General features: G+C 42.9%; 1 protein-coding gene across 2 annotated transcripts; it reads right to left on the bottom strand.

Annotated features, from left to right (window-relative positions):
• slc12a5b (solute carrier family 12 member 5b) lies at positions 1-20,377 on the bottom strand. 2 transcript variants are annotated; one of them, XM_062426398.1, is made up of 25 exons: positions 20,348-20,377; positions 20,024-20,164; positions 16,833-16,979; positions 15,185-15,239; positions 14,954-15,084; positions 12,981-13,228; positions 12,680-12,891; positions 12,409-12,576; positions 11,538-11,636; positions 11,355-11,412; positions 10,618-10,792; positions 10,350-10,468; positions 10,144-10,242; positions 9,709-9,828; positions 8,931-9,035; positions 8,587-8,755; positions 8,233-8,428; positions 7,516-7,685; positions 7,241-7,372; positions 6,963-7,070; positions 6,606-6,722; positions 5,856-6,022; positions 5,601-5,615; positions 5,360-5,493; positions 1-1,129 (listed from the first exon to the last, which is right to left on the bottom strand). In XM_062426398.1, exons 1-25 carry the CDS (start codon positions 20,360-20,362, stop codon positions 1,038-1,040), a joined length of 3,192 nt encoding a protein of 1,063 aa, XP_062282382.1. In that variant the 5' UTR covers positions 20,363-20,377; the 3' UTR covers positions 1-1,037. The 2 variants fall into 2 exon arrangements, with proteins under 2 accessions (XP_062282382.1, XP_062282381.1); XM_062426397.1 differs by having other exon boundaries at positions 5,856-6,049.
• Positions 20,378-20,545: the final 168 nt, after the last annotated feature.

Genomic DNA, 20,545 nt, shown 5'->3' on the forward strand with positions numbered 1-20,545 from the left:
ATCCAAAAGAGTTTTAAAGGAGCATCTAACTGAACTTTTTTGTAAAGAGATACCATGTAGATTTCATATGCTATTAGAAATCATGTATCAAAGACATATTTTATCCCTCATATATACTCAATCATTTACACATATAGTCCAAATATTTTTCACTATGAAAACAACAAGGAAGATAGAGATACCAGTGCATCCTCATCAACTGACACAACATATACCACGGCACATTTTCTGGGCTTTCTGGGCTTGCTGAGAAACATGACTAGATGACTGAAAGTAATAAATATCAAACGATTAGTGAATACTGCAATACAATATGAATTCAAGGGCTGAGTCCATGCTGTATTCATATTGTATTGCAGCATGTCACTGAGTCCATTCAATCTATATGATTCCTGTGTAGCTCTGAGGATAATGAGGTCAGGTTTGGGATCATGATAATCTGCATCAAATGATTTCTTTTGACTTTAATGTCTGACGAGCAAACAAACAGATAAATCCCTGCTGGCCAGCTATGATACCATTGTTGTTGTCATATTTCCACTGTGAATGAACTCTTCTCTCATTGCCTGTGTGCTTATAAACATACAATTAAAGACAAGAACAGACCAGACAGACAAGACAGACATGATTAGATGAATAAATACATAAATAACATCAATAATAAATAATAGAAAAAAACAACTCTTCATTTACAAATGACCAGGAATAAACGCAAAAGGACAGAAAGATGATAAAAACACACCAGTAGGAAGAGAGAAATAGCTGAAAACCTTCCATTTAATGTGACTAAGTGAAAAGCATCAGAACTAACCATTATCTCATCTGCTGCTATCAGCTGACAAGTCAAGAACAGAGAGGCGACTGTTACATGACTTTCATGTACTCTAACGGTTAAAAGGTAACAGATACAGCGAGGTCCACATGAGTAGATGTCACCAGGAAAACACGTGGTGACAGGTGACAGGAGGGCTTTCCTAGAATGACACAAAGCTGGGGGGAGGAGAGGGCAGAGTCCGTTTAAAGACCTTCAAAGCCCTTCAGGAGTAGATGGTGATGACCTCACGTCCACCTCCGCGCACCAGGAGGACCCGGTTGAGACCTTCAGTGAGCACCTCGAGGAACTCCATGTCTGAGAGACGATCGCAGTGAAGGGAAGCATAAAAATAAGTGATAGCCTATATCAAACAACATATCTCATATTCTTCAAATATGTTATAAATGTAGTCATATTTTTGTCATCCTGTTTTTTCCATACTGTAATTTTGTTATCTTGGTCTATTCTGTACACACAGCATTGCATGTCTGTCCACCCTGGGTCCCTCTTTTGTTCCTCATCCAGAGGTTTTTCTCACATTTTTTTAATGTAGGGGGTTTATCTGTTTTTTTTCCTTATTCAAATCAAGGGTCTCAGGATAGATTGGATTAGGAGATATGCTGTATTGCTGTACAGACTGAAAAGTCCCCTGAGTCACATTGTTGATTTGCGATATTGGGCTATATATAATATATAAAAACTTGCAGAACATCATGAGCTGCTACAGCAAGGTACAGAGAATATGTAATGATCACTTTTAAAGACTGAACATTTCTAAAGCAGCAGGGTTATTGACTTCAGAAAAGCATCACTTCCATCTTCCACTTTCAAGTACTGCACTTGTACAGTACAATGTGGTACTTCAGGCTAGTACAGTTTTTAGATACTTGTACGTTTTGAGTTTTTATTTTTCACATGTTAATATCAAACAAATACACAAAAAAAAACAAGAAAAAAAAATCAATGTGTAAGGAGAGGGAAAAATCTTAGCCGGGCTGTTGATTACCTATCTAAATAATATAAATATAAAAGAAAGAAAAAAAATTCACACTGATATTATAATATATAATAATACAGTATATCCATCCATCCATCCATCTTCTACCGCTTATCCGGGGTCGGGTCGCGGGGGCAGCAGCCTAAGCAGGGAAGCCCAGACTTCCCTCTCCCCAGCCACTTCGTCCAGCTCTTCCCGGGGGATCCCGAGGCGTTCCCAGGCCAGCCGAGAGACATAGTCTCTCCAGCGTGTCCTGGGTCTTCCCCGGGGTCTCCTACCGGTGGGACGTGCCCTGAACACCTCACCTGGGAGGCGTCCGGGAGGCATCCTAACTAGATGCCCGAGCCACCTCATCTGGCTCTTCTCAACTCGTAGGAGCAGCGGGTCTACTCCGAGCTCCTCCCGGATGACCGAGCTTCTCACCCTATCTCTAAGGGAGAGCCCAGCCACCCTACGGAGGAAGCTCATTTCGGCCGCTTGTACCCGCGATCTCGTTCTTTCGGTCACTACCCAAAGCTCATGACCATAGGTGAGGGTAGGAACGAAGATCGACTGGTAAATCGAGAGCTTCGCCTTTCGGCTCAGCTCTCTCTTCACCACGACGGATCTGTGCAGAGCCCGCATTACTGCAGACGCCGCACCGATCCGCCTGTCGATCTCCCGCTCCATCCTTCCCTCACTCGTGAACAAGATCCCGAGGTACTTGAACTCCTCCACTTGGGGCAGGATCTCATCCCCGACCCGAAGGGTGCACTCCACCCTTTTCCGGCTGAGGACCATGGACTCGGATTTGGAGGTGCTGATTCTCATCCCGGCCGCTTCACACTCGGCGGCGAACCGATCCAGTGAGAGTTGGAGGTCACGGTCTGATGAAGCCAACAGGACCACATCATCTGCAAAAAGCAGTGACCCAATCCTGAGGTCACCAAACCGGAACCCCTCAACGCCCTGGCTGCGCCTAAAAATCCTGTCCATAAAAATTATGAACAGGATCGGTGACAAAGGGCAGCCCTGGCGGAGTCCAACCCCCACCGGAAACGAGTCCGACTTACTACCAGCTATGCGGACCAAGCTCTGACACCGGTCGTACAGGGAACGGACGGCCTGTATCAGGGGGTCCGATACCCCGTACTCCCGGAGAACCCCCCACAGGACCCCCCGAGGGACACGGTCGAATGCCTTTTCCAAGTCCACAAAGCACATGTGGACTGGTTGGGCAAACTCCCATGCACCCTCAAGGATCCTGCAGAGGGTGTAGAGCTGGTCCACAGTTCCACGACCCGGACGAAAACCACATTGCTCCTCCTGAATCCGAGGTTCGACTATCCGACGGACCCTCCTCTCCAGTACCCCCGAATAGACCTTACCAGGGAGGCTGAGGAGTGTGATCCCCCTATAGTTGGAACACAACCTCCGGTCCCCCTTCTTAAAAAGAGGGACCACCACCCCAGTTTGCCAATCCAGAGGCACTGCCCCCGATGTCCACGCGATGTTGCAGAGTCGTGTCAACCATGACAGCCCCACAACATCCCCGGGGCCTTGCCACCGAGGAGCTTCTTGACCACCTCGGCGACCTCAGCCCCAGAGATAGGAGAGCCCACACCCGGGTCCCCAGGCCCTGCTTCCTTACCGGAAGGCGTGTCGGTGGGATTGAGGAGGTCTTCGAAGTATTCCTTCCACCGATCAGCGACGTCCCGAGTCGAGGTCAGCAGGGCACCGTCAGCCCCATACACAGTATTGACGGTGCACTGCTTCCCCCTCCTGAGACGCCGGATGGTGGTCCAGAACCTCTTCGAAGCCGTCCGGAAGTCGTTCTCCATGGCCTCACGAACTCCTCCCATGTCCGGGTTTTTGCCTCAGCGACCGCCGCAGCCGCCCCCCGCTTGGCCTGCCGGTACCTGCCTGCTGCCTCCGGAGTCCCACAGGCCAAAAAGGCCCTATAGGACTCCTTCTTCAGCGTGACGGCATCCCTCACCGCCGGTGTCCACCAGCGGGTTCGGGTATTGCCGCCACGACAGGCACCGACCACCATGCGGCCACAGGACCGGTTGGCCGCCTTGACAATGGAGGCGCGGAACATGGCCCACTCGGATTCAATGTCCCTCGCCTCCCCCGGCACATGGTCAAAGTTCTCCCGGAGGTGGGAATTGAAGCTCTCTCTGACAGGAGACTCTGCCAGACGTTCCCAGCAGACCCTCACAATGTGTTTAGGTCTGCCAGGTCTGACCGGCATCCTCCCCCACCATCGGAGCCAACTCAACACCAGGTGGTGATCAGTTGACAGCTCCGCCCCTCTCTTCGCCCGAGTGTCCAAGACATGCGGCCGCAAGTCCGACGACACGACTACAAAGTCAATCATCGAACTGCGGCCTAGGGTGTCCTGGTGCCAAGTGCACATATGGACACCCTTATGCTTGAACATGGTGTTCGTTATGGACAATCTGTGACGAGCACAGAAGTCCAATAACAGAACACCGCTCGGGTTCAGATTGGGGGGGCCGTTCCTCCCAATCACACCCTTCCAGGTCTCACTGTCGCCGCCGACGTGAGCGTTGAAGTCCCCCAGCAGAATGATGGAATCCCCAGAGGGAGCACTTTCCAGCACCCCCTCCAAGGAGTCCAGAAAGGGTGGATACTCTGAACTGCTGTTTGGGCCATAGGCACAAACAACAGTCAGGATCCGTCCCCCCACCCGAAGGCGGAGGGAGGCTACCCTTTCATCCACTGGGGTAAACTCCAACATACAGGCGCCAAGCCAAGGGGCAATAAGTATTGCCACCCCCGCCCGGCGCCTTTCACCAACGGCAACTCCAGAGTGGACGAGAGTCCAACCCCTCTCGAGAAGACTGGTTCCAGAGCCCTATGCGTCGAGGTGAGGCCGACTATATCTAGCCGGAACTTCTCAACCTCGCGCACCAGCTCGGGCTCCTTCCCCACCAGAGAGGTGACATTCCACGTCCCTAGAGCCAGCTTCTGCAGCCGAGGATCGGACCGCCAAGGTCCCCGCCTTCAGCTGCTGCCCAGCTCACATCGCACCCTTCCCCTCTGGACCCTCCTGCGGGTGGTGGGTCCGCTGGAAGGGGGTCCCATGTTTCCTCTTCGGGCTGTGCCCGGCCGGGCCCCATGGGTGCAGGCCCGGCCACCAGGCGCTCGCCATCGAGCCCCACCCCCAGGCCTGGCTCCAGGGGAGGGCCCCGGTGACCCGCGTCCGGGCAAGGGAAACCAAGGACCATGTATTGTATTCGTCATTTGGGTTTTGTGAGCTACGCTTTGTCTGGTCCCTCCCCCCAGACCTGTTTGCCTTGGGTGACCCTACCAGGGGCATGAAGCCCCCGACAACGGAGCTCCTGGGGTCATTGGGACACGCAAACCCCTCCACCACGATAAGGTAGTAGCTCAGGGAGTATACAGTATATCAGTTACCATAAAAAGTGCTTTTATCACATGAAACCTTTATTGTATTCCGTAATGCATTTATAGGACCAGCACCTCTCTTCAGTTGATTGTGTTATCATTGTGTGTCTTTAATTATGTAAGATGAAGGATACAGTTTTCAATGCCAACACGGTTCTTGGGTGGTCCAGGCATGTTGAGCAGGACGAGTTTAGCCTCCTTGGACTTCTTCATGATGACCTCATTGAGTCGCATTGCTGTATGCATGCGCCTCACATCTGTCTGATTCCTGATACAAGAAAGATTTGGTCACATTGGGTCTAGTTTGATTTACAAATCAGTCTTTTAGCTGCTCAGCTCATGCAGTATAGCTCACAGCAAAATGTTAATACTTACAAGTGCTCCCATTCCCTGCGGCAGCATGCCAGGAGGTAAATAATAATGAGTGAATTACATAAAGAGCACGTGTTCACACAGGAAGCCCCATTTGTGTTTCAACTAACTAAGTTCAAAGTTTTGTTTGTCACGTGCACATGTAACTCTTCAAAACCTGGAGCGTGGGTCGATGTACGCAAATATTTACCAACGACCCACGTTCTGGCTGCTTCCTGTGCAGAATTACGAGCTGAGAGAAACTGACAGGTCACTCACGGTTTCATGTTGAAGAGGTCTTTGCCCGTCTCCAGGTTCGTTGCTGTCATGTTCCTCCCTTTGTCTGCACACTTGATGTCTGTCCAGGTGGCAGCTCCCCCTGCAGGCGCAGTGGGGGACGTGGGGCTGGTAGGTGTGGATGTGTTCTTACTGTGGATCAGCTGAACCTGTTTTATGTTGGAGACAGCCACAGACTAAGACAGAGGGACACCATGACACAACAGTGTGACAGGGTAAAGAAAGAAAAGAGACACCTGTCAGTAACGGTGAAGGTGTCAAGCCAGTGTCCATTTGGAAGTCACTGAGCAGACACTGGAAAGAGTAAAACACTGTGTGAAAGCTGCTCCTCTGATGAGATGAAACATGTCTGTCTCAGCGAGGGCACAGGTAGACAGTAGGTGGAGATATTGAGAACATTTCAGATGTCCCTACATCCAAGAGTAAAAGTTCCCTTCCCTTCATTTTTACCATTGGCAGCATTTCATGACTCACTTCTATGGCTTGGACCAGCATGAAACTCCTGCAGTTGAATCATCAGTACTGAAGATGAACAACTGCATTAGAAAATATCTGTGTCTGTGTACATAAAAAACTTTGGGAGAGAATGCGATCCTTATTTAAGGGTGTCCTGTGTTTCTATGTTTGGCAACATTAAGAAGATTGAAGAAAAAAATTACACTGGAATACAGAAAAAACACTTAAGAATCCAGCAACTATTGTAAATACAGATACTTATTTCTATGACAGTACCTCCTCTTCTGGTCTTTCTGCCACGCTGGCTCCTTCCTCAGCGCTGTGATGGGGGCGCACAGCAGTCGAGTTTTTACGTCGGATGGACCCACGGGATGAATCTGTAATGCTCTGGATCTGTAAAGTTAAAGAAATACAAAATGTATATGGTTAATTTTCTAATTTCCCTGTGGAATTTATTGTCATTCCTCAAATCAACGAGGACAAGTCCAGACTCAGACACCAGCACCTCATTATAAACCAGTTCACTGACACAGACCTGGTATTTGGACCATACAGAGCGATAATGAAGATGTCAAAACTAATGTTATGTTCTTCACTGGCCAGTGTCACTACATGTTAACGTTTCTGACTTACCTCTCTCTCCTTCTCATTCTTGGTCAGATGCATCTGTTTGAGGATCTGTGAGCGCTGTTCCATTATCAGTGTCTTTTCATAGGTGTAGGCTGAGATGTCACCGTCATGCTTTGAAAGGAAAACACATTTCCATGAATCATATGAGAGTCAAGTACCAGTTTTGGTTAAGTTTTGGTCTGTGCATGAGAAATTATTTCAGACCACAAAACACTTTTTCAACAAAGTTTTTTGCAGAATTAGTTTGTGAACTCTGATTATGTGTCAGACAAGTCTCTCACCATCTCTACCACTTCCACTACAGCATCAATACGCAGGTGATAGAGGAAGGTAATGAGGTCTTTCTTCATCTGAATACTATTGTCATCCAGCTGAGCCACAGTGAAAATGCGCATCTTGCACTTCCTCCACACCTACAGGACAAAACAGGAACACTAAGTCTGCTTCTTCCCAATCCTTTTTAACTTGTGCCCATTTTTCTCCAAACAAAATCACATTAAACCTTTTTTTAAATGTACTAAATGTGAAGAATACTTCACAGTATTTTGTTTCCAACCTTGTGCTGGCGCAGCAGGAAGGGCAGAAGCATCAGCATGCCTCCATCGTGGACAATCCACCACACATCTATGTGGCCTTCAGTGAAGCGCTCTCCATTGGATGGGTAGCTGGCGATGTTCTTAGGAACCAGCAAGGCCATACTGGCCACAGTTGTCTCTCTAACCACCTCTGAAGAGCGGCAGAAGAAATTGTATTAGCTGCTATAGTCTATTTGTTGAGTTAATCTCACCAGTCAAGAAGGGAAAGGATTGCTTCCTCTGGCACTAATTATTCATCAAAATTAACAATTTGGTGGAATGAATGAATTTCTATAGCCTTTAGTAGCCGCTCTGTCTCACAGGCTTATAAATCTTAAACCCTCAACAGGGGACAAGAAGAAAGTCCCAAAAAATCATAGACATTTTCAAAGTGAGACACCTCTTACTGTATCTGTTCATGGATTGTTTGCTATTGAAAGACAGTAGAATACACTTCAATAATTCACAAACCTTTAAGATGGTTATTATAATCTTAGGGTTAATATTAGATTAGTCTTTCTTCATATTTTTGGCTGCTATTAACACCAATAGGAAAAGCGTTGATATGCTTGGCTGTTTAATGAGCACAGAACAAAAATCAGGACAATCTGATGTGCATTAAATGCAGAGATGAATCTTATAAAGACAACATTCATGAAGTAACATTTAAAGTATTCATTATGTCACCTGTGACTTACCGATGAAGTTCCTAAATTGCTGGTGGTAATCAGGCTGTTTCCAGTTACGAGGCCAGCTGACCATCACAGTGTTGTGCTTGAGACCTCCCAGACCTCCAACCTGAATCAGGTGGGACGTCCCATCTCTCAGATTAGAGGAGATGACCACCTGAGAGAAGCCCTTCACCTTCTCTGTCTCCATCAACTTACGCAAAGACTACAAAGACACAAACGAGTAAGGGCAGTTATTAGGGACGCTGCAAAAACTGTGATTCGTTGCAGTCACTGGAAGTGTGTGCTGCACACACAGTGGGGTGGGGAGGGGGCAAGTGGTGCACAAGTCAGAGTGTATGTGTTAAAGATTACAGGACAGACCTGGTCTGCCCTCTGAGCCTCAGTATAGTTGTCGAGGAAGGTTCCTTGGACTGAGGTGCCAACGATGGTGAGACCCTTCCCTGCTTTCAGCTGATTGGTCAGTGACAGCAGACGAGGCTGCTCCACGTTCTGCTCAGCGTCCACACTCACCAGTACCAGGAGCTGAGGCCTGAAAAAACACAAACCATCAAGTCAGTGACTCAGGTCAGTGAGTAAAAGACATCATAAATTAGCTACATTTAAATTCATCATGTAAAAGCCATCTGATTATCGCATTTCTTTTTATAATTGTAACTCAAAACAAGCATCTCAACATATGAGCTTTACTGGGAATGTTTACTGACCTCCAGTTCTTGGTGTGTGGCGGACCTTCTTCCAGCCTCATGAGAGCAAATCGTGCAGCACTCAGAGAGATGCCACGTATCCCATCGCCCCACTCCTTCTCAGCTCTGTCACAAAGCAAATTTAATGGGTTACTATATGATGTATGTATCATAATGCATAAAAACATGATTATTAGAATGGTCTCATGTTAAGCCCAGTCCATCTCTGTCATTACATTAGCACCATAATCCCTATTGGTATAACTGAATGTTGTGCATAGAAAACTGACTAGGACAAACAGGAAACTAAACCGATTTTATACATCACCTGTTCACAGGTCTTGGGGTGTACTACTGCATATGTTAAAAAAGTAGTGCAAAGCCTTTTGTGGCTCCAGAAAAAGTTACACTGAAAGTAATACATTTCAACTGTCACATGAGTTGTGGTTGAATAAATCTGGGGGTTATGAGTTAAGAGGGGAGGTCATAAGACCTCATCTGTAGACCTGTAGTCGCTCGTCATCTCTGTTTGAGGTTACATTAGTTGCTACTTGCATAATTCACCCAAATCTCTGTCTACGGTCCAGTTGAATTGTGGGTAATGTAGGCAACAGGTTTATATAATATCTTTGGTTGTACTGCATTGATTTTATTTACACAATTTGGTGTATTTAAGTCACCTTTGAGTCACATATTTAATTGCTTTCATTACAATTTAAAACGTTTAACTTTTAACTGTGCATCAAGAGCCTGAATGCCAAAATACATCTCATTCTACGCTGTCATGAAAATCACTTACCCACAGAACTCAATGTATTTGTAGATGCAGGTGGCGATGCCCATGGCGACTATTGCATAATGCCAGGAACAGATGAACATGAGTGACAGGCACAAACTCATTCCCAGGAAAGAAAGAGCCCTGTGGGGGGGACAGGACATCACATGTTTGGGCCAACTAGGAATATCAGCCAGCTTCACACTGCTGGCTTGAACACATCAATGACCACAGCTTGTAAACTGGAGGTTTTGTATTAATTAAGTCTGCTGCTGCCAAGACCAGAACACAGCCAGGATTCAGCTTATCATGGCTGTTTAAGTGCACTCTGCTCTGCTACTAATACTCAGTGTATGAATATCTGTGTGAATAGATGAATGTCACACGAAGAGTCAAGTGTTTTGAGTGGTTAGAAGACTTGAAATATGTAAATGTAGTCCATTTACCATATAAACTCACCAGTGGTAGAATTTGAAGCGCGGCCTCCAGTTTGGTGTCCTCAGTAAAGTCTGCAGCGCGCAGGCAAGATTGACAAACATGTAGCACATCAAGAAGAACCTAAAGAAAGATGGACCGATGAAAGGAAGGAGAACCAGAGACAGAAAGGTGTAGAATAGTAAAAATACAGAACAAAGTGCAGTGAAGATATGAGTATATAAACTCACATGGAGAGGATGGGTGCGACTGCATCCAGAGAGGCAATGAGGATGCCAATCTCACAGATGCTAGTTGTGAGCAGCAGGGCCCAGGTAGGCTCCCCGTTGGCTTTGCCATGTCCGAACACCTGCAGCAGCAAGAAATGAATAAACTGAATCAAATTTTACGACACCTTCTTGTACAGTTAGTGCTATACAAATGATAAATGGGATTTAAATAATTCAACAATAACATTTTTGTCTGCAGCATAAGGCTACAGAAAATAAACACACTCACTCTAAGAAATGGGATGATGCCATCCCTGGAGATGGCCTGTAGGAGACGTGGAGCTCCAGTCAGACTCTGAAGCCCCGCTCCACAGGTGGAAAAGAAAGAGCCAACCACAATGACCCATGGAGACGGCCATGCCAGAGTCCCAATCACTAGATTACCATTGACGCCTTCACCAAACCTGGAGAGGGAGTTAAAGACAAATGAGCACTCTCAGTCTGTGATAAGTCACATACCAACCTGTTCAAGTCTCTCCAGCATGTAGTCTGAAATAAAGTTAATGTTCTTAATCTGATTACACACAATTGACTGTATTCCAAACCTCACCCTCTAAGTTACTGTTGCTACATTTGTCAAGTGTTATAGTATATAGAGTATATATACAGTTTAAAATGACAAATAGACTGAAGCTGAATTTTATGTAGGTTACTCAGTGAATAAGTACTTAATTTAATCAACCAATAATCAATATTAATATTGGTATCTGAAAGTAAGAAAGATTAGGCAACAACAAGATTACATATGATGGAGTACATTAATGTTTCAATCTAATCTATTTCTTCCATAATAATAATTCAGTAATACAGATATTTAAAACATTGATTTGCAATACAGAAAATTAGTTTGCAAGGCTGTACAAGTCATGAAGTTGTTGCGAATGGTCGATTTATTTGTTTGAAATACTTAATTTGAAGATGGAGTAAAGAAAATAAATGTACACACATTTACAGAGTTAGACTTACTTGTCTCGTAGTACTACTCCTTCTATACAGGCACCAAACAGCACCACACAGGAAATGTCTGGAAAACAAACTGTTAAGGAATACATTATTGGAAATGTTTAAGCCAAATAACAATACAAAAACCATATTTAAGTCATTGACTTTTTCCCCCCTTTTTAGCAAACTTGGCTCGGTGAAGGATACACACAGTTGATGTGGTGGTGATGGCTGCAATGGTGCCGATGGGTATCGACTTCTGAGCATCACGCAGGTCTCCAGAGCGGTTGGAACCTGCCATGATACCTGTGAGGGGAGCAAGATGAAATAGTCAGGAGCTTTGCATTTTTGGAGTTACATATCACCAGTATCATAATTTGGTTCTCAGTGAAGACATACAGTATCTTCCTATTGAAAGATGATACAGCCGCGAATATTTAAAAACTTTATGAATCATCAAGACGTGTCATATGAAAAGTGTTATGAACAACAGCAGGAGCGGAATGATCACCTAAAAAAGTTGCAAACTTAGCTGACAGTTACTTATTAATGGATATGAACAATATTACCCATTGTCACCCAGAAATGTAAGTTCCACCAATCATTTTGCTTTTGGCTCTGTTTTGGTTTGCTTTTGAGGGAAGTATCTCACTCTTTAGGTCCAAAATGCTCCACTATTTTAACCAGCTAGTTGCTAACTTTTTCTGTCTGCTGTTTGGTGCTAGGCTGGTAGCACACAGTGAGCTTTTAGAGCTTTTTTGCTGAAAACAGCTGCCTGCTGAGGCTTGAAACAATGCTGATGATGGCAGTAAGAAAACAGGATAGACAGACAAGCAAAACGATGACTTAAAAAAGGCTGAGGCCAACTGCAGAGGCAGTGATAATTATATGCGGTCCTGTCACTTCATCACTTTACCTATTATCTATCTATCACATTAACCTTTGTAATTTGAAACATTATTAATATGAATCCAAAAACACTGACACAAAAATACTCAGTCATAAGCCGGGTGATGAAAGATTAACGAGCTCCCTGTTCCCTTTCAATAGTCTCGCCCTGCACTTGTCTGGTACTCACCTGTGACAGATGGAAAGTATATCCCCACCAGCAGGGTGAAAAAGCTAGTGATGTCAGCCAGGACGTAGCGGTTGGAGTTGGTTGTGGGACTGTCTGGATCCACATCTACTGCAATGCCACGTTTCTCCAGTAACATCCCTTTTTCCAGGTAGTTACCAAATAGATTTTCTGAAAGACAAAGGAGTGTGTAAAACGTTAAACACATGAGATGAACTCATCCTTTATCTTATTGATGAGATATTGTCATTTACATTGGTGAGGCACGTCCTACCTGCCAGGATGCCACTAGTGACCCCGGGGATGCCCTGTATTTCTGTGACGTTGTTGTTGATGAAGTAGTCATCACAAGTGGCATTGAGGGAGTCAGAATCACAGAAGGACCTCCACAGTTTGGTGGTCACGGTGTCATTGTCTATTTCGATGACTTTTGCACAGATGTCATAGCTTTTAGAGAGAAGAGTGCGGTTTCCCAGAAGGCAGACGCTGCAAAGAAAGTCAACAGAGGCATCGTTGTCAGATATGACATACAATCAAATCTGCTTTCAAAAAATGATGTGTAGTGTGTCACTTACGGGAAGACAGGGGGGTCGATGGCGGTCTTGATGACTCCAGCATAGACAGACAGGATGGAGAGAATAACACAGGCCAGGAAGACCAGCGCTAGCTTGTTAACATATTTCACGCCAACAAACACCACCAGTGACATGAAGCTCAGTACAATGGTGCCGTACACCCGCATGTTATTCAGGAGAGCAACCTCTGCCTCTGGACCCTCAAGGCCCTCGATCTTGAAGATGGCTGCCTGAGGAATGATGTAAATCTGACAGAATGGAAAGATGGAGGAAGAAAGGTGAGAAAAGAGTAAGGTGTATATAATAATAATTATAATACAATATAATAAGAAATGAAAATTAAACATAAAAACACCCATGCTAAAATTTTATAACACTTATAAATGATAAATATCAAATACCATATCATTTTAATAAATACGTGCCTTCCTTAAAAATCTAACTAGACAGAAACCATTCAAAAGAGAAACCATTATTTACGGCTGACCAATGTGCTTCTAGATAACTTGATTTAATTGCTTTATTAAAGGTAGGCACTCCTCTTAGCTCCTGAATGTGCTTTTTTTTTTTAAACTGTTATTTGAATGTAACTGTAATAACGAATATATTTGCTCATTATGTGGAAATAAAACCATCAAAACATCTGCGATTGATCCAGGCATATATTTGTCACACAAATAATCACTTGACTACTTGCAAATACATCAAGTATGGGACAGAAATAACAAGTGTCTTTTATTGTGACATGTTACAGATATTTATATGGAGAAAATCATCTCATCTGTAACAGTGATCCGACAGGGGTCAAAACAGAAGAGACAGAATAAACTCTTCCATGAGGATTAATGCAAAAATCTAAAGAATTACGTTGGACAAAGTTGTCTGAACACACACAGCACTATGTGTTGTGATGATAATCCCAATGGTAATCCCATGTCACTGCATTGCTTAACAAAAGCAAACTGTACTCTTATATTTACACCAAAAAGGAAGTCTTAAACAATTAATTCTGTAATAATGTTAATAACTAAAAATCCAGCTTGGAACAGACTAACTCAATAGTAAGTACTTTGTGGTTTACTCCACATGTTTAGATAGGGATGGTATCTTATTTAAAAGTAGATTGAATATCCTTTGTTGATCCAATATGTCTGTTTTTAGTGGCCATTAACAAATATCACTCTCTACCACGAGGGGTTAAACATCATGGCTCAATAAAAGAAACGAGTCCATGAGCATGTTGACGAGTTAGTTTAGACATCTCTGTGATACCAGGACGTAGTGTCATGATTTTGGCTCTCTGTTGGTTTATTAAAATGCCCTATTTCTGGAATATATCAGTGAAAACATTACTTGATGTGATATCTGCTTATTATATTTAAGGCATTTTGTCATTATATTAAGACAGGTGTTGTTGTTATAATGACGAAACTGTGTTGGGATAAGGAAAATAATATTTTTTAATGATGCCAGTACTGCTCAATGTATCAATTGGTTTTAATAATGTTAATTATAATATTATTATATATTTAATGCTAATTATTTAGCTCTTATATATTCTTCAGCTCTATTATTTATCAAGCTTGTGTTCATCGCTTTGTAGAGCAGATGTTCCTGAAACCCTTTTTTTATATACACCGTTAATGATCATAATGACATTATAGTATATTGGAGCATCCTGTTCATCTGCCAGATTAAAGGCAGGACAAGAGGCGAGCTAAAAAGGCCTCAGCAATAAGATCAGAGGTGTAAACAATTTAATTAATTAATCATCTGTTCTATTTAGTCATCCCAGGGAGTCACATTAGTGAACCAGCAGCATTACACAACAGCAGGACCTGGGCATGATGCCACCTGAATGGAAAGCAGCAATTATCAATTAATTACTAGTTACACCGGTGCTTTTCTTGCTCTATTCTGCACAGACCAGAAGAGCACGCAAAGCAGTAAACGTCTGAGTTAAGGCCACTTACCAGCAGAATTTCAATGCAGCCAAGAATATACATGGCACCGGCAAAAGTGGTGCCTAAGTAGAAGCAGATCCCAACAGCTCCACCAAACTCTGGCCCCAGGGAGCGAGAGATCATGTAATATGAACCTCCAGCTGTGAGTCACAAACACAAACAAGAGTCAGTGCCCCGATCTGTCACTCTCACTCTCACACACACAAACACATTAATACATCCCCTCAGATATACACTCACCCGGAACGACTCCATTTGTTGCGATGGCACTCATGGAAATGGCTGTGAGCATTGTCTGGAAAAAAAGAGCAGCACACAACAGAGGAGGCTTACAGGAGGCAGCAGGTGGACATTTTAACTTAAACTGGTCTGACAGCGAGGGCTTGATGAACTGAAGGAGTGAGCAACAAGGAACATCCAGCAGCAGAGAAGTCTCACTCATCAGGTTATGTTGGATGGTGCAGTGCAGGGAAGACTGCCTAGATATAGTGTCTGCTCTGAGATGGAAAGCAACTGATCATTTCAGAAACGTCTTAGCTAGCTAAAGTTTTGTTATGTGCAGATAGGTTGGAAACAAAAAGCTCTATCAGAAGCAATGTAGACAGGAAGTCATTGTAACATCATGAGCTGTGAAATAACTTCCAAAAAACTGCCAAAAATAAAGTGAACTGTAAATTCTTTATGAATGTGGGTATTACTTTGTGTGTTTATTTATATCTGCATACCCTGAGAAATACTGTATATGTGTTTTAAATTAGTAGTATTAAGTACACCAGCATTACTTGGCCAAATGGTTAAGTTTATTAACATGAAGTTTTGTATTTTCAGGTTGTCAGGTGAGATATGTTGACATTACTCCATATGAACTCTTTCTCTTCAACCTAAACCCATCAGATGTAAGCTAACGTTATCTTTGTCAGTTGGTTCATTCAGCTTCGGCTTACACAACAGATCCACCTGGCAGTTAAAAGGTATTAATATTCAGTAACAACTAATCTCTAAGTGAGAACTAGTTTGTTGGGTGCAACTGGTTTTAATCTACTGATTAGTAAATACTTGCGCTATAACTAGGCTAAATTTGAATTTAGGGACAGCTGTTGAAACTGGTCCCTGCATAGTGTTTGACTTGACTATGTACACTTTTATTCCACTATATTTCAAAGGGAACTATTTTTAGCCATGCTACCGGCCATTTCTGTCAATCAGTCAGTTCACCTCTTTGGTCCAGACCTGAAATATCCCATCAATTATTGGATAGATTGCCATGGATGTTTTCTACATGACATTCATGGTCAACAGAGGATGGATCCTATTGACATGGGTGATTCCCTGACTTTTGCTCTAAATGCTATCTAGAGGATTTAAAATCCATCATACTCAAAGTGCAATGCTGATTATGTTGTTACGTCTCTCTTTAGTCTTCTTCATGCTGTATGTCACTGAAAGTGGGATAAAATGATTTTTTCTTTACTTGTAAAGCTTACTGTACATTATGAACTACATTTTCTAAACCAGGCTGTTGACAGAGCAGCATGTGACAGATTCAACAAGGAAAAGGTCGTGTTGGAGCTGTTAGTGGATTTGGTGGCAGGATGCCTTGTGCCAGGATTTACTATGTCACCTTCAGCATCTGTGCAATGCAAATTATAATTATACAGCCTGTTATAGGAGTTTAATCTATATGCCCCTAATTGTGTATGTGTGTGCTATGGGACCACTTTGGATTGATAGAAGCGTGTTGTGGATGCTACCAGCTCTACTGTACAGTATTAAATCAAACAGGCATATATTGATGTAACATCTGTTTCCTGAGTGAACCACAGCCATTAGCCTACAGAGAGTGGTCGTGTTACACAACAGAAGCAGGGACGTCTGCAGTTTTACTCACTGTGGAGCAACACATGAAGACAATTATGAAGGAGCCAAAGACGCCTCCAACCCCGACCATCCAGGTCATCCGCAGGAAGAGGATCACGCCAAAAATATTCTGGATACACGGCAAGTACACTCCCATCAGAGTGCCAAGCTGTGGAGCCTGAGAAACACAAAACAACCAAATGGGAAAAAAATATTAAAACATATTAACCACATTTTTTGATGTCTTAGTTTTCCCACTTTTTCTTATTTTCTATGTGAATGTAGTGAATTGGGTTATAATCTGTCAGTGTTATTCTCCCTTTTCCTCATTGTTTCTGACAACAAATGTGTTTGTAGCTTTATTTTCTTTTGATGCAGTTAAACAGAAAATCAAATTGTGTGTTTGACCTGCAGCTGCAAATTCAAACATTTGTCTAGTATGTATTATACATATCTACACACATAAGTATTAATTCAGTGATGTAAAAATAAAACTATAAAATCTAGCTTATCTATTTATTTGCTGAGAGTAACAGGTCTCAAATTCTGCATGAATATTGATGTTTACAAGAAAATACAAAGTCTATGAATGGGGAAAATATCTCTTCTGTTTATGTCAGATTAATGTAGTAATTATAGAATTACATTTTAAACTGTCAAAAAGTGACAAAGTTTAAAGAATACACCAGAAAATGAAATAATTTGTCACATAAGTCCTTGTTTGTCCCTTATTTAACTTCTTGATTAAGTGTTTGGGAGTCCACATTTAATTTCTGCAAAGCACATTATGAGAAAATGTGTGTGGTAAAGAGGAGCTGAAAGATGAAAGTCACTGCTCTTGTTTTGTCTTCAGGGGAGAGCTGGTTAGAGTGAGCCGAGCTATGCACTGACTGCCAGCGCTGCAGGATCCTTTGGGTGACTCAGTCTTCACACTGAGTGACCTGTTCCTCTCACAGTGACTTTCTCAAATGAGTGCAAAGAGTAACAAGGCTATTTTGTATTGAAAGATGTGCCTATTTTATTGTCTTGCATATCTATACTAAATTAATTATGGGATGTTGAACTTTTTTAAGATTATTTTTTGGCATTTTTTCCTTAAAAGACAGGTTTACAATTTATTAAATCTGTCTTAAAACAACCCTCAGGTGCCCAAATGGACACTGAAATAGGTTTTTCTTGCCATAATCATTCCTCCTGTTCATACCGACCATTAGAAGATCCCTTCGTAATGCACTTACAATTAAAGTGATGTGTACACTGTGTACATCCTGTTTATATAAAGGTGTTGTATCCAGTAATTTCTAGTTGTATCACATGCCTAGTGAGACAGTGAGTATAACATGAAATGGGCAAGTGATTTTAAATCTGAAAAGGGGTTTTACAGAGTAGGAAACTGGCAAGACAAAAGAAACATAATGACACTTAGTTGAAACAATCAACAAGCAAAATAACATCCTATATCCAGCAGTATCCTTTTTAACTGACAGTCACTCGCTGAGGGCAGATGAGTCAGCTGAGCTTCAGCTAATGAGCTCTATACCTGCAGGTGTTCGACCTCAGATGCTCAGATGCTCCAGTGCTCTTTATGTGGAAAGACACAGCAGCTCCCAACCACAACACCACACATACATTTGTAAGTCATGAAATTAAAAGACAACAGCTGCAACACACCTGAAAATGTCCTTAAAAGCAAATGTATGTATACATCCACTCTTTCTTTAGTATCCTCTGCTTACGAGCCTATATGGATAGCTCGGCCACTAATGGTGTCGTATTCTATGCAGTACAAATCCGATCACAATTTAGTCACAAAGTTGTTCCATTATGGCACACATATTATCCAAGCACTTTTTTATCCCAGCATTGATAGATCTGGCCTTTTTTGTGTCCGGCACAGAAATGGGATTTAGTTTGTTCAGGACACTTGTATTGACAGAGTTTTTGTACTCTTTGAACAACTAGCAATAAAATATAATTTACCACGCACTCACTTCTCCCAAGATTTACAACTAAGAAGTTTCAGCCAAAAACAACAACTTGGTTTATTTTAGATCCTCTTCTGGTATCAGTTTGGCTAAACTGATACCAGAAGATTTAGTAAGCTTTCAAGCCAAATAACAGATTAGGGCAACCAAAGTAAACGAGAGTAGAGAAACTAGAGTGAAATCCGGAGAGAATGCAGGTTATTGTGTGGCTATCACTGTCTCATGCTCCACTGAGCACACGCAGGATAACCAACATAAACTCTGATGAGGGCCAATGTGAAATAAGTCCACAGACAGGCGATTTAGAGGTTCAGTGAACAAATCAGATACAACATAAGCCAGCAAGAAAAAAAAGGGAAGTACAGGCAGGGGGCTGGTGTCAAAAAGAGGATTTAATAAAACTATTGTAAAAGTACTAAAAAGTCAAATCAACAATTAGTAAATATTTACTTAGTTCCCCATATTCTCCCTGGAAATCAGATGGTATTAGTAAAAGTATTAGAAAACGCACTGTAATCCATCAGTCATGTGAAATCTCCACCATAATTGTACTGGGGAAACAGTGTGTGGTTTTCAGGATTTCCAGTATCAAAAAGTACATATGAAATTAAAGGCATTAGGCTTAATTGTGCATTATGTAACATCTGGTGATTTACTCCATCCCAGGGCTTTTTAATCACCTGCATTGTTTGCACATTTGCCTTGATGCTCTCCTCCTTTGAAAAAACACTGTGAGCAATCACTTGATATAATACCTCTACTGTAGGGGATGTTTACTGGTTTTCATGAACAGAAACTGAACAGACATTGAGGAGAGTGGGGAAAAAAAATTGACCGTTCTTTGACCCTCCACTTACAGCTTATAAAATGAAGACATAAAGCAATAAACAAAATAAAGAACTAATGTAATAAATCCATTGAACCAAATCCTAATCGTTTTTTTGAGAAGTAGTTAAAGTAGGATGTCAGTGAGGCATGCATTTTAAACAGCCAGAAAGTCAAAGTGTGAGTGTAGAGTTTTTACTATAATATTAGTAGATAATAATTATTTAGCATATAGTCATATTTCTTTCAATTTAAATCCTCCTACATGAAGACAAAAGCTTGTAGACATATTAAAGAAGACATGTGACATTCCTGTCTAATGCCTTGCAGTTTCCAGGATTTTTAATAAAGCTGCTGTTGTGGTTCAAATAGCTGCAGGGTGGGTTTGAACTGATCACACGCAGAACTTTACCGTGACAGGTTTTTTAGACGGACGTGCTCCCTCCTCAACATTCTCAGCCTCTTCGTGCTCTTTGCTGCCCGTCGGCAGGTTGGAATAGTTAGCCAGACTGCTGAGCAGAGAGGAGACCATCGGACTGGTATCCATCTCCTCCTGCAATCGTGCGCGCGCGCGCGCACACACACACACACACACACACACACACACACACACACACACACACACACACACACACACACACACACACACACACCTATATTAGACCAGGGGATCCACTGGCCCTGGGGGGCTGGTTTTACATACATGATCCCGGTGGGTTTTAAAACCTGTCCTCACCTCAAACAGAGCCATGTTCTTGCCATCGTACTGCTGGCTCTTCTCCACGTCACTGGCGTCGCTGCTGTTGATGAAAGGACTGCTCTCTTTGGGGTTCCCATCACCTGAAACACACAAACACTGAGCAGCTTTAGATTTGACTCCACACAGCTGCACACAGACCTTGTAATTAGATTGCCAGATAGCCAACAAACTAAT

Source organism: Scomber scombrus, chromosome 10 (assembly GCF_963691925.1).
Source record: "Scomber scombrus chromosome 10, fScoSco1.1, whole genome shotgun sequence".
Lineage (NCBI taxonomy): Eukaryota > Metazoa > Chordata > Actinopteri > Scombriformes > Scombridae > Scomber > Scomber scombrus.